General features: G+C 48.2%; 1 protein-coding gene across 1 annotated transcript in view; it reads left to right on the top strand.

Annotated features, from left to right (window-relative positions):
- LOC115330940 (venom metalloproteinase antarease-like TtrivMP_A) overlaps nucleotides 1-10,423 on the top strand; it is a 107,589-nt gene extending 97,166 nt beyond the window's left edge. Inside the window, exon 14 of the mRNA XM_042293382.1 lies at nucleotides 10,274-10,423. Within this exon, the coding sequence (XP_042149316.1) occupies nucleotides 10,274-10,423 (150 nt within the window). The remainder of the gene's footprint in view (nucleotides 1-10,273) is intronic.
- Nucleotides 10,424-15,287: the final 4,864 nt, after the last annotated feature.

Consider the following 15,287-nt stretch of genomic DNA (forward strand, 5'->3'; position numbering starts at 1 on the left):
TGTCTGCACTAGAAAAAGGGCGCTGGCAACTGACAACCACTTAGCAGATAGATTACGAAGGCATGCCATAGGCGCATTCAAGCCGCGACATTGAGCCGCACACTCTAAAAGAACTATGCGCGTCTACTTTCACGGACACCACTCGGAGAGCCAATCGCCGCAACTTCCGGAGGCAGCCCAGGGAATGACGATGCTGAAACATACGTTTAGACCGAAAACGCACTCTGAGTTGTGATATCAAGCAATGCAAAACGTCACGCTTGCATTGTTTAATGTCACAACTCAGACTGCGTTTCTTCGTCTAAACGTATGTTTCCGCATCGTCATTCGCTGGGCTGCCTCCGTCAGTTGTGGTGATTGGCTCTCCCAGTGGTGTGCGTGAAAGTAGACGCACATACTTTTTCTGGAGTGTAGGCGTTTGCGAAAGGATCGCGCCGCAGTTGTCAGGCGCCGCAGCATTGTATATGCCTCAGCTTTGTAAACATCGGGAGAATTGGTTCGCCGCGACAAGGTGACGTGCTGTATCTTGGTCAGGAAAGCAGTACTCAAAGGCATACGCTACAATGCGAGTCAACGGAGCGAGCGCGGGCGGCCAAATCACAGCGCACTCGGCTCTCGCGTCGCGATTGTTGATTCAGAGCTCTGCCTACCCCTATGACATGTGCGCGGGTGTTCACAAACGGCTCCCCTCGACGGCACGCGGGTCAAATGAACCAAAATGAACAGCTAACAGCGCGATAGGAATCGGTAGCAACGGTAGCACTCACCCGGGGAACGACGCGCGAAGCAGCGTGTTATCCGTCGGCACTCCCGTCGTTAAGGCAAAATAAATACACGAAAACTGTATATATGCAAGAAATATCGCGCGCAGGAGAGAATAGGAAGACTTGGAATCAATAAAAAATACACTGGAATATACAAACACAGGTAATGGAATCGAAAAAATTAAACCATCTTCCCGAGGGGAACCATGGGGTGATGCGGAGCATCGCGGATCGTTATTAACGGTGTTACTAACGGTGTTAGTAACATTGTTGAACTTCACGGTCCTGAACCTCAGGTTCTGCTGCTCGACGTTCACGAACCAACGCGGCTTCCCGTTCTCGAAGGTCGGGTTCCGCCGCTCGCTTCGTACGTTTATGTTAAACTTCATGGTCCCGAACCTCAGGTTCTACTGCTCGACGTTCTCGAACCGCCGCTGCTTCACGTTGTCGTAGTTCAGCATCCACCGCTCGACGTTGACGAATGGATTCGCTTCTCATTGCCGTAGTTCAGGGTCTGCCGCTCGCTTCAAGCGTTTGCGCTTAGTGTCGCGTGCCCTTCGCTGCGCTGCTTTGTCTCCAGTGGACGTAGCGTTGCTGTTAGTTTGGGGGGGGGGGGGGGGGGGTGCTGACGCTTGCTTGCGCCAACCCACTAGCTGCCGGGACTGTTGTTTCCATCACACTTCATCGGAAGAACGAAGTGAAGTGGAGTCAACGGCGGGTAAACTGAACGCGCGCAGCGCGCTACCGCTGCTTCTATTCACACTTGAAGGAGAGGAGACTAGAGGTGGAGAGTTGCGCATGCGCGCGCGGTGTGAATAGAAGCGAACGCACGCGAAGTGCACGGTGCTGGCAGAGAGAGGGAGCGGAGGGAGTGACGCGCAGCTGTTGGAGAGAGGGAAGGAGGAAATTTGCGCATGCGTAGTGTGAGTGCGGACTACGACGCCGCGGGACATAGACACGAGCAAGAGATGCTCCGCATCTACAACGGAGTATCAAGTGGACACAAGCTACAACGCAATGCGATCTCAAGACAGAGCGGCCAGGCCAGGGACAGTCTCTCCCACAATCCTCGCGCGCGTGCCGGGGCGCTTGGGGGATTTCGGAAAAGGTCGATTGACCCAGCGTTAGGTGTCATCACATTAAGGCTGACGGACTGTGGTTCCTGTGTCGACGTCGTGTCGATGAGCACAGCTCAGCTTTCGCTCTCGAGGCAGTCGGAGTAATCATCTCTCCTGTCAAGGCAATCGGAGTGATGACCTCTCTTGTTGAGGCAGTGGGAGTGCTGACACGCACTCGAAGCCTGCCCATAACGGCGGTACTCCTCTAATCGTGCGGTTTTGTGGCGTAAGACGTGTTCTTATACAGTCAGAGAGCACCATGTCTTCGATCGACGGGGTGCTCACACTGTTCAGTTACAAGCACGACCGCAAGCTGACAGACTCCAAGGCCCGCTTTTCCGAAGACCGCCGGCCGGCCAACACCAGGAGCCCTATGTTGCGCTTCTTGGACTCCCACGGCGACTACGAAGAAGGAAGTGACGTCAACGACGCAACAAACGCAGACTGGATGTTGATTGGTGAGAGTCGCTGATGACAAATTTCCGCAGAGAAAACAAAGCTCACGTTTCTTTTTGTTTTCTTCTGTCAACATCCAATCAGCGTTTGCTGTGTTGACGTCAGTACCTTCTCTCTAGTCGCCCTGGGAGTCCAAAACGCACAATATAGGCCCCCTGGATCCCCACCACGAGGGAGCTGGACTCTCTGCATCTTTGGAGATTAAGTCGGCTCATCTGAAAGCTAGGCAAGCAGGGAGCTGTAGCCAGGTGCCCGAGACCTGCCTCCTAAAACGCAGCAACCCATGGCTGCTCCGCGAAGACCACCGTTGCGATGATCGCTGCTAGGCCTAACGCTCTTCGCCCTCTTTTTCATCCCATCATCTTCATAATCATCTCGCATATCATCATAAGCATTATCATCATCACCCAACTAATTTAGATGTACAATACCATTTCATCATCATCAGAAGTGGTGCTGCAGGCCTTCACGCGGCTCTCTTGATTCAAATAAGTATAAATCAATCAATCAATCAAGTCTCAACACAGCTAGTACTACACGCGCGAGCATGTGGCCCTGAAGAGTGCTAGTAGTGCACGAGCGCGCGTGCTTGGAAGGGACGCCGAAAGCAGCTCGCGCTTGTAGCTTCTGCTACACTCACACTGATAGTGAAATGAGTCAGAAGCCGACAGCACGGGCTCTATAGAAATATACAAATGATAAATTGATAACAAAATGCCAAGAGCTTAAGGCTGGAGACGCGCTTTCGTGCGATCACAAAAAAAAAGTAAAAACAAAAGAAAGACCGACGCAAAATCCTAAGAGTTAGTTCCAGGATATTCTCTTTCAGGCAGAGGCTCAGGAACAAAAAAAAACAAAAAAACAAATGTGTTTTTAATGAAAAGATCAAATGTTTTCACACTGACCAAAGCTAACATGAAGGAACCCTAGCTTTGACATTCATCTTTGTACACGATTTTTGTGCAATAAAGCCGGGGTGAGTCCCGCGCAGTGCGCGCTAAATGGCCACGGTTGCTGTGTAGTGGCGAAAAAAAATTGTTCGTAAAATTTCCTTAGCTTATAAAAAAGATCGGAGTTAATTGTTGTACTTAAAAACTTCAGCTGGGTGGCGCAAACCGCCGCCCATTAAATTGCTTGAGCCGTATGCATCTATCCAATACCACTAGAAACTGGATCTGCTGATTACGTTATCGACACTGGATCCCTGAGCCGCCCTAAGCAGAAAACGAGCTGAATCTTGACAGGAGTACGGCGCAAACCGGCAGACGCGTGCGTCTTGGTGTCGCCGCGTGCATGCGTCGCACTTGTTAGTTAAAGATGCACTGGCAGCGAAGCTGATGCGTCTTGCCGTTCGTCGTAGGTAGAAAAGTGATGTGCGCGCTCCTGAGAACTAGGCAATGTTATTAGACTAGCTCAGTTACGGAACTGCTCATAGACGCCGCTCGCACGAGCAGTACCCCCTCACTCATCACGACTCGCCTCCCATCGTTCGACGCGCCGGACGGCTGCTATGGTAACTGCAGTGTGCTCTATGGAATGCGCACGTTTTGAATCACGGCATCTAGATGGCCTTCCACTGTAATCTTTGGAACTCACAGTTATGAAACGACAATCCAGATGGCGCTTCAAATGACGGAAGGCTGACTGAAGTGAATGAGGGGTATATCCCTTTAACTCGGGAGTTCCGCAACTGAGCTAATCTACTATAGTCGGTGACAGGTCAAGAACGAAGTGGAAGCTCCTCCCACCTCTCTCCACTTTAGTAGTGCGAACGCTGGAGAGGAGGCGACCTCCTTTCCACCGTTCGCTCCGCTGAAGTGGAAAAGGGTGGGAGGAGCTTCCACTTCGTTCTTCACCTGTAACCGACAGTAGTAGCGTTGGAACTAGGGTGCCTTCGTGTGCGCTTTCCGTAGGGCAACGTTAATAGATCAACTCAGTTGGGAAACTGCCATAGAGCCTGCTTTGTAAAAGTGGCTCCGATCCTTACTGGAGAACCAATCTAAAGACGATTGCACCGGCACCATTTCTCCCGCAGCGGCCACTCTGGGAACTGCACTTGCAGGTATTGGCTCATGTCAGGACGCGCAAGAACCGGTGGAGCCGTTTCAGAGAGCCATTTCGCTCTAGCTATATAAGTCAACTTTCATGTTTTGACTCGTCTCTAAATTGTGGCGCTGTTATCGTATCCAGTTTGGGGGGATCGGTGGCCGAGTGGTCTAGCGCACACCAGCTCGGAGCACGTGGAGCGAAAGCTCGCGCTGCAGAACCCAGGGATCCTGGGATCGAGCCCCACCCCTGCCCGCTTCGATCTGGATGAGCATCGTACCGGCGTGCGGTCGTGTATCACTACTGCGTGATGCACGTTAAAGACCCCAGGCTAGCGGCTGTACCGCACTGGCTAAATTTCTCATCTACAGCTGGGAGACTCGTCGCCCCTGTGAGGCAGACCAAGTTCTAGGCTGCATAAACACACACACAACCCAATCTTTTTTAATCCAGTTTGGTATCTGCGGAACAACAGCGGTCCAGGTTTTGATCGTGAGCTTCCCAACTGTGTGCTTTAGTAACGTTGGCTTAGGGTGGTAACACCTGACCATTTTTTGTCGAACGGTTTGTTTTCTTTTTTTGTTCGGGAGCGCGTGAAAGAAGATGTCTCGGCACGCGCTCTTGGCGTTGAATGTGCTATGGTGACATTTTGAATTCAACGATGCCTTTCTATTTTGTTGTATTCTTCCTGCGAGCGCCTGCTGTCGGCATCGGGCACTGCAAAGAATGTAATACACTAAGCAGCAGGACATTGACGTACCCCAGTGCGTCGCTACCGCAGCCGGCATGCATCGTGGAGACAGTCTTTGTGCACGCGCGACAACCTCTCTTTCGGTCTGCGCGAGCAGTGCACGGGATAACGCGAGGTGCCTCGTGCACTGGCACTTGCCTCCTCTCAACTACAGTTATGGCGAAGTCACGCATGTGTGGAACGCTTACATTCTGTTCACCCTAGCGTGCCTCAATGTCCTTCTGTTCAGGGTGATGCCACCCGTTATAGTACCCGATGCCGACGGTACGCGCTCGCGGGTAAAATACAAAGAAATCGACGGAAACAAAATGTTGCCTGAGCACAGTCAGTGCCACAAACGCGTGCATGAAAACGTTTTTTCACGTGATTCTGAACGAAAAAGAAAAATAAAAGTGTGGGACAAAATGGCCAGATGTCTCCACCATCAGCAAAGCGCACATGAAGACACTGGTTTCCCCTTATGCTGAGACTAGAAGCTGCCCCTTCAGCGCGAGCTTTCTGCTCGTCAGATTCAGCCCTCTTTCCCGATAATTGCAGCATAAAAATACTGCCGAATTTAAAATTTGATAGAGGACGCCTTGAAAACGTTCTTTTTATAGTCCCTTCTCCTCTACCTCAGAACTGGCGATCTTAATGTCCGCCGCCACCTATGGGGCAGTGTTCGAACCAATCCTTGTGGAAGGTGACTTGCTGCTATCATACAGGGAATATCAATAAACTATTCCTCTTAAGTATCGGAAATAACACATATATCTATAGAACAAGTAGCTGCAGTTGCCTTGACTTAACGTTTGTGTAATCGAGTTTGGCATCGCATGCCACGTGGTTCACAGATGTATAAATGCGGGAAACTGACCATATTCCCACTTATGAAATATTCCAAAAATTTTGCAATAAAAAAAACGACAAACAAAAACATATTCCTACCGATGCATTGACGGGAATTTGAAGAGACGATATAGAATGGGAAACAAATAACTAATTCTCCCGATTTGGAACTTGTCATTGTCTGCTCTGCAAAATTATTCACGCGCAGGTGTCAATTTTCAAAATAGTCAAACAGTAATTGATACGAGTATAAAACGTCTCTGCACAATAGGACGACAGATGGAGAGACGTGCAAGACGATCTCAGAGCCGTTTATACTGAGAGAGTTTGGCCAATGGGCGGAGTTTGTTGCCCTCCAGAACGAGCGGATTTCACGATAACACAAAATGGCGGTACTTCTTTGTCTTCTTTATTGCTGAGAAATCGTGTAGAGTTCCTACGAGCCTGAGCCCCAAACTGGCGGACGGAAGCAGTCATTCCCCGGTTGTCAGACTGCGCTGCTGTGGTTGCCAGGCTGTGAAAATCTCCTTAAGAAGGCCAAACTCTCTCAGTATAAACGGCTCTGGACGATCTAAACCAGGGGCGGCCAAGCTGCGGCTCGCGAGCCGCATGCCGCTCTTCACGCGTTAAAATGCGCCCCCCCCCCTTCCCCGCACTTCCCCAAAAAGAGAAATGGAACGCATTTTCGATCAAAAGACAGGTTGCGGTTTGGTAGTTTTGTGTTACTGCTACCTTACTTAGGTACAGTCGGACTGCTTTTGGCTCTGATGTATTGAAAGTAGTTTGAGATTCGTTTATTGCTCTGGACAAAAGTTTGCCCTCCCCCCCCCCCCCCCCCCCCTCCGCCGCTCTTGGAAATTTCGTGGTTTTGTTTGCGGCTCTTAGGCCGGGTCAGCCTGGCCACCCCTGATCTGAACTAACAGAATATGTCCGTGTGGCGAGAAGGGTGCAAAAAAAAAGAAGAAAGAAGTAATCATTTTGATGAGCTTGGCCATCGTCGAGAACCAGGATTTTGCGCATAAATCAATCTCCGAAAAGAACTTAGCACAATTCGGAAGATCTCAAGGGGACTTAATACAACTCCCCAACAAGGGCACTTTCGTTATCAATGAAGGACGCTCTGCAAAATCTATTGCGTATGAATTCTCCATCCCTTTCAGATCAAACACGACCCAGCAAACAAATATTTATTTAATATTACACAGTGCAGACCATAGTCGGACCAAGCAGGATGGTAAAAAAAATACAGAGGCCCCACAGAATATTTAGGAGTAATGCACCTACACCTCATAAAATGGGCTTGGTCGAGTTATTCACAATATGGGAACAAGAAACAGCTATTATATTCACAATTCCAAACGCTGCTCTGGCCCGGATAGCATAATATATGCCCTCTACATTCAAATGGGTGCAGATCTTAGGAATTGGTTGATACATTCTTTCAGCCTTGGACAGATGGAGAGCTACCAACGCATGGAAATGGGCAAGAACCACTGATGCCTTGAAAATTCTTCCACTCAAACCAGCTGTTATCGCATTTACTTGGCGTATTATGGATCGATATTGCTAACAATTCTCTATGTAACTAGACATGTGTTACTTGGAGTATAAATAGCTGGGGGATTGACATGAACACCGTGTATTGCTTACTTAAAAAGAGAAACTAACAAATTCATTCTACTTTTTTCGCCTTATTAGTGGCACTACCTGGGGCGCGACAGTCCTGACTCTGCTGCGGCTATATCGAATTTAGACATAGGTTTGCCCCGGTATTGTCTTCCCCTATTTTATGCAGCCGAAAAACTGGTCTCAAGACAATAAAAAGTATAACAGCACGATATCTTCCTGGCTATATTGGACTACCGGCTCGTACTTCGACTGTGGTCACTCTGGTATTGGCTCATGCCACACCAATAGGAGTGCCACTATTGCTGGAAACAGTAAGAATTGTAATTTAAAAAAATAAAAAGATTCCAGTCACCCTTTTGCTAATATTGACGTTAAACGACAACAATCTGGCTACTCAAGAGTTATGTTCCAAATTAGACGCTTTTTGCCTCACGATCTTGCGCCATCCAAGACTTAAATATGCCACCATGAAGGCTTTGTGTGCCAAATGTCATAGGTGAAATAGATGTAATCAGGAAAAAAAAGCCAATATTTTTGATAGTGCAATTTAACTTACGCAACATATTGTGTAATCAATGTTTATGGTGATGGATCGACAACTTCTGATAGCTCAACTTGTTGTGTCATTAAGCTTAGCCGCAACACATCTTCTAAAACACCGGAATCAATCGCAATTCATAAAGCCCAAGCAAATGCTGGTGCAAAATCGTCACCCCTCCATGCCGTAGATTGAAATCTATCGTTTCACTTCCATCGTGATTGCCAAGGCGGAGAGACTGTCATTCATTGACTAACACTTGGTCGAGCATTTACACCAAACTTCCTTTACCAGATAGGTCAAGCCAGAACGCCAGTGTCCGAGTTGTGATCTAAGTGAAACAATTTAGCTCAGCATTTGCGATTATGGTGTTTACGATGTACAAAAAAGCAAACTAAAAACTTTCAGCCTTTCTACTCTGGTGAAGAAAGAAGAGCAGCGGAGCTGTAGCTTCTGTTCGGGGCGGTGGCTTTCCAGGTGAGCGGTCTGCTCTTCTTTCGCAAGGGAGTCTGAAGCGCTCGACGCAGTCGAACTTCAATCAATAGTGGCCCCGCAACGGTTACGAAACCATTCTCGCTGCTGCGAACATCGCCGCTCGTTACGTTTCCGCTCTTCTGCCTCCGAAGAAATGCCGCGCTCTGTGAGCGACGGCGGCAGGCGGTCAACCCGCAAACACAACACTCTGGACAGCTACCGCCATCTGTGAGCGACGGCGGCAACGAAAGTTTTGTGTTGACATCTCTTTGCAAGGGACGCGATCCTGGGAAAACTAGGCCTTAACAGCTCCGCTGTAAAAAGCACATTGGCATACCTTGATAGCCTGCCCTTTTCTTCGGCAAAGGTTCTCGGTGCCATGGTTGAGCCACATATAGAAGCTGGAGCCACAAAACCTCTTGTGTTTTTTAAGGAAACAGGCCAGGCTCCTGTTTACAGACGATAAACTTTCGTTTTCATGAAGAGCAGCGTGTCTACAGTGGTCACGGCTCGTGTAACCTCTACAGATTTCATTTTTTCTCCTTTCTCAATCCCCTCCTTAATGTCCCTATTCGTCTCTCCTTGCACAGTGTAGCTAAACGGAAGAACTATTCCTGTTAACCGCTTCGACTTCCTCTTCTGTTCTTATTTCTTTCCTTGAGTACAGGTTCTTACTGAGTCAAGTTGATATCTGTCAAAAACGAAAAATAATTGTATGAAGTTTTTGCCCCAAATATCGTAACCGTGAAAGGCAAAGTACGGCTAGAAATCTTGACAGAAGTTCTATTCTCAGCTGACGTTCTAATAAAAAGAAGGAAAAAAAAAACAACACGAGAACAAAAGTAATATATCAAGGGAATATCGTTGCAAATATTGCTGCAGCCAATTCTTTGAGTTCGTTCAATATAGTACGTTATAGAATATTATCAAAATCTAATACAAGAATGGACAAAAAACGATGATTAGGGACAAAAAAAAATCAGTTTAGTAAAAATAATCCCGTTACTGTAGTTTCCTCGATGACAAGGTCACTGAAGGCGCTTTGATGACCTGACCTTTCAATATTTCACGTGTTTTCTTATGAAACCGCCTCACGTTCCCGATGTTTCCATACAGCAGGGCGCATTCAATGTCCGTCAAATGCACGGCGATGTTCTCCGACGGCGAGTTTTTGAGAAAGAGCGCATGTTTTTTTAGCCTAACCTGCAAACGTTAAGCTAAGAAGGGTTTGAATTTGGGCTAGTTGGTTGAACATGTTTAGGGGTTAAAAGCGCTAAAAACGACGGACGAGTAGGAGAGACACACACCACAGAGCGCTTGTGGTGTGTGTCTCTCCTACTCGTCCGTCGTTTTTAGCGATTTTAACCCCTAAACATGTTAAGCTAAGAGATTTAGCCTATAACGCAAAAATACTCCACGCTGAAAAACGGTATGATGCTATGATGATAAAATGTTAAAACAACAAAATGCTCAAATAAAAAAAAAAGAACTGTTCGTGTGGCCAAGTAGTTTTCCGCGGAATTTTGGACGGTTATTAAGCATAGCGATGATCTATTATTCACACAGATTTATTTTTGCACTCTTTTACTTTTGGTGAGCGTGCATTGCGCTGCTTTCAAGAACAAAGCTCGTGCTGATTTACTAATGCGAAGCCTTCTCTTATTTTCAGATATGTTTCAGAGACAAGTGTGGGAATTACAGCACTGATCTGCCTCCGCTACCGACCTTGCCTACAACCGAAACGACCACACCAACAACGACGACCACTACAGGCAATGATGATGATGATCACGATGATAATGATGAAGACTCAAATTAGAAGTGACTTTTTAAGGGAAGCTCTCAACGGTGTCACGTCCTCTATCGTGTAAACAGCATGAGGTGCTAAAAGATCTTGAAACGTCGGTATTTCGCGTATTCCTTTACAATAAAATAAATTATTTACCAAGAGCATGCTCACTCTATCTAAAAACTGGCGTAAACCCTCGAAAAAGCATGAGTATCTGTGTTTATAGTTAAAAAGGTATAATTTATCAATAAAGCATTGCTTGGTAGGTCTTATCTTGAACAATTTGATTGAGGTGCCCCATGTGCTCACAAAGATGTGTAGAGTATTTCTAATTCTCATCCTGAATTCCTTTAAAATGTGGCGTTCCAAGCCATAGGAGCTAGAAATAAAACACAAACAGACCCAGATGAGCGATACGTGTGCTTAACATTATACCGCGTCGTTTTTTGATTATGATACCTACCGTCATCCAACAGAGATACTCTTAAGAGAAAGTCATATCTGAGATGATTATGCTCACCTTGATCAATCTCCGCCGTCTTGGAATTCTCTAATCTCGTCTTGTGGCGCCACTTCTAAGATATTAAGTAAGATAAAGTACTACGTATGCTCTGGTATATTTATTTATCGAGGTTACCATGCAGCGCCTAATATGTAATACTGCGAAGAGGGGGTTCTTATACATTTAAAAGAATGCAAATATAGAATCATTTAACATGAGCATGCACAAGTTTCAGTTATAATGCTATGTAAAAGGGGAAAAGCTTTAACATGAAACAGCATAAATTATTGAAAAACAGTTCTGTAGAGGTGATGGACAAATCTCATTTGGAAGCTTGTTCCATTCGTTTGTTATAGAAAAACAAAATGTGTGAACTAGGGTGGAGAATAAAATAAACACGACTTACTCATTAATTAAATTATGATTTAAATTGTGATTTAAATTCGAGCAGTTTGATATTTAAATCAGATATTTCGCGCAAACATATACTTAAAGTTAGATTTTCATTTATCATTTATTGAACATTTGAATCATTCTTTCTATTTTCATGCTTCCATATTTAAATAAAGTATTCATCAAAGAAAAAATATCTACATCAGTGTGAACACTGGCAGCGAGCTCTGCTGTTATGAGGAATGAGGGCGTTGAGCCTTATTTCTTCTTTCCACTTAGTCAGTTACGCAAGGCAAATCAGAACGCGAACAAAAAAGTATTGTCCTATTTAAGCAAGTCAGAACTGGAAACAAAAAGGAAGTGGAGCTTCCTACCGAACTAAACAACTTAAGATTTTTTTTTTTTTAATATTGCCGCCCGCGTTGCCGAGCGAGCGCGTTGCCGATTCTGCTTCCAGGGCTTGCCCGAGTCGAACGCAGGATAACTCAAGCTGGCAAAACACAACCCTATTTAACATTGCACAAGATCACAGTTCACAGTCTTATTGCCCGTAGTACGGCTTGAGACGCACGACGTGGACGACTTGTGGTCGTGGAAGACTGCCTGATGAAGTCGTTGTTCCGACGGGCATCACCTCGTAGTTCAGATTCCAGAGTCAACAAAGCACTTTGTAGGGTCCGAAGTAGCGCTTCAGGGGTTTCTCGTTTAGAGCGCGTTGTTGTATCGGGGCCCAAACAGAAACACGGTCTCTTGAAGCGAACGTCGATCCGGCGAAGGTTGTACCGGGTAGCGTCGGCACGCTGTTTATATTAAATTCGGGGTTGGGCGAGCTGGTGAACTTCCTCGGCTCGTTAAGCAGCCACATGAGCGTTGGGGCTCCCATCGTATCTGGTCTGTGAGGCAGCATCGTGTCGGGCATGGTCGTTACGTTTCCGCCATGCACCAGCTGGAACGGGGTTCTTGTAATCTCTTGCATCGCCGTGTTGTAAGCAAACGTGGCGTAGGGTAACGCGTCGTCCCAAGTCTTGTGATCTACGTCGACATACATGAAGACCATGTCGACAATGGTTTTGTTTAGCCGTTCTATTTGTCCATTTGTTTTCGGATGGTACGCAGTGGTTCCACGGTGGCCGGTGCAACTGAGACGAAAGAACTTTTGCGTCAGCTGGGCCATGAACGATGATCCATGGTCTGTAATAGCGGCTTCGGAGGCGCCATGCCGGAGGACAATGCGCTTGATGAAAAACTTGGTGACTTCGACAGCCATAGCTGATGGAAGGGCTTTCGTCTCGGTGTACCGTGTGAGATAATGTGTGGCGACGATTATTCAGCGGTTTACCGACGCTGACGGCGAGAAAGGGCCAAGTAAATCCATTCCGATCTCCTGCAACGGCGTGGACCGGGGAGAAATCGTATCCATAAGACTTGGCGGCTTCGTCTCCGGTTTCTTGCGTCGCTGACACTCATGGTATGATCAAGTGTAGAGGTGAACACTCTAAGGTAGCCACAGCCAGTAGAACTTTCTTCGAACCCTGGCAAGCGTCCTAATGTAGCCAAGGTGTCCAGCTGTCGGCTCGTCATAGCATGCTTGGAATATTTCTTTTCGAAAACTGGAAGGAATAACCAACAGCCATTACGCGCTGTTGTTGACGAAATTCTCTTTGTACAACACCCCTTGCCGTGTGGAGAAGGTGAGTAGTATTCGTAAGAAAGCACAGGGAACCGTATTCGCCTGTCCCTCTAGGTGTTGAATAAGCGCTCGCAGTCGGGGTAGTCGCTTTGGAGTGCTGCCATGCCGCTGACATTCAGAGCGCCGAGGAAACACACATCGTTGTCGTCTTCGGTGCAGGGAGAACCGGTCTCGACTGGGGCCCTTGACAAGCAGTTGGCGTCATTGTGCTTCCGGCCGGACTTGTACGCCATGGTCATGTCGAACTCCAGCAGTCGTGGGCGCCACCGCGCGAGGCGTCCGGATGGGTCCTTCAGACCCGCGAGCCAGCATAGCGAGTGGTGGCCTGTGACCACGCGAAATGGACTTCCATACAAATATCAGCGGCACTTTGTTGTTGCCCAGACGACAGCAAGGCACTCCTTTTTTGTCGTTCGATAGTTCTTCTCCGCCTTATACAGCGCCCGACTCGCGTATGCGGTGACTCGCTCTGCCCTGTCTTGCATTTGGACTAGAACCGCGCCAAGCCTGGTGTTACTGGCGTCCCTATGGACGCCTGTCCACACGGACGTCTCAGCGAACTGGTCGAAATGACCAAGGATTGGGGACGTCTGGAGTCTTCGTTTGAGCTCATCGAATGATCGCTGGTGTTCTTTTGTCCATTCGAACTTTACGGCGGCCTTCGTGAGGTGTGTCAGCGGTGCGGAAAGCTTCGCGAAGTTCCGAACAGACCGTCTGCAGTAGGCACAGAGTCAGAGTGATCTTCTCACGGCCTTTTTATCCGACGGCGGCATAAATGCAGCTACGGCGTGGGTCTTCTCGGGGGGAGGGAGAACACCTTTGTTGTTCACGACGTGGCCTGAGAACTTTAGTTCACCATGGGCGAACCGAAAATTTTTTGGTCTGAGTGACAAGCCGGTGGTCTTGATGACTTGAAGCACGGCTTGAAGTCGTCTCACGTGTTCGTTGAAATCCCGCGAAAATACCACGGCATCGTCCAGGTAGACGAGGCAGCTGTGCCATTTCCAACCTGGCAGCGCGGTGTCCATGACACGCTGGAATGTTGCTGGTCCTGTGCAAGTTCCGAACGCCATCACTCTGAATTCGCACAGTCCGTCGGGAGTGACGAAAGCAGTTTTCTCGCGGTCATGTTCGTCGACTTTAATCTGCCAGTAACCACTCTTGATGTCCATCGACGAAAAATATCGGGAGTGGCGCAGTCGGTCTAACGTATCGTCTATGCGGGATGCGGATGGACGTTCTGCTTAGTCACAGCGTTCAGTCAACAATAGTCAACGCCGAACCTCAAAGTACCGTCCTTCTTCTTTACAAGGACCATTGGGGAAGCCGACGGACTTCTTGAGGGTTGAATGATGTCGTCGTCCAGTATTTTCTGGACATGATCCTGGATCAACTACCTCTTAAGGAGACTCGATATGGTGACTTGCGTACAGGGAGCGCGTGGTCGTCGGTAATAAAGCGATGTTCCGCTATTTGTGTTCGGTGAAATTTCGACGACGTGGCAAAACTGTCACTGTGTTCGGCAAGGAGATCAACCAGTTGCTGGCGCTTATGAGCTGGGAGCTCGGGATCGATGTCGAGCTGCTGCGACGACGTGTTCCGTTGTGACGACGAGGGTTCTTCGGAGATCGCGGTGACCACGGCTGGCGCCTGAAGCTCCTTTACATCGCCCACGGTGGTACTCTTGATTAGGTGCTGCGGCTCTTCTCGATAGTTTGTCATGAGAATGGTTGTACGTCCTTTTAGGAGAAACATTACGCCTCGTGCGACGCCATTTCCTTTTTCAAGGAGCGGTTGGATGCTGCCTTCCAGAAGAACTTCACCGTGCATGGTTGCGGCTGTTATGACGGTGAGGAAAACACTCGACCGCGGCGGCAGGTTCACATATTCGGCGATGACTTGGACAGCGGTTCACGTCGTGTTGGTCTCCACCGGCGGCAGAACAGGCTTTCGCAGAGCCAACTGGTTTGCCCTGAGTTCGATGACGGCGCCATAATCGCAGATAAAGTCTATTCCGAGGATAACGTCCCTCGCACAGTCTTGCAGAACGACGAACTTCACAGGGCACGTCTCACCGTGGATCTGGACGGGAGGTGTGCATCTCCAGATTCGTGTAATGGGGTGTCCTTCGGCGCTTCGTATTTGAGGTCCATCCCACGGCGTCATGAGTTTTTGAAGGCGGCGGGAGAGCCTCCCACTCACGACTGAGCAGTCTTCTTCGGTGTCCACGGGTGCTGATGCGTCGTGGCCATCCATGACGACGTTAAGGTTGTTAGACACCGTTGCAGGGGTGTCGTTGCGATGCGTGC

Source organism: Ixodes scapularis, unplaced genomic scaffold (genome assembly GCF_016920785.2).
Source record: "Ixodes scapularis isolate PalLabHiFi unplaced genomic scaffold, ASM1692078v2 PGA_scaffold4__175_contigs__length_147842914, whole genome shotgun sequence".
Taxonomy (NCBI): Eukaryota; Metazoa; Arthropoda; class Arachnida; order Ixodida; family Ixodidae; genus Ixodes; species Ixodes scapularis.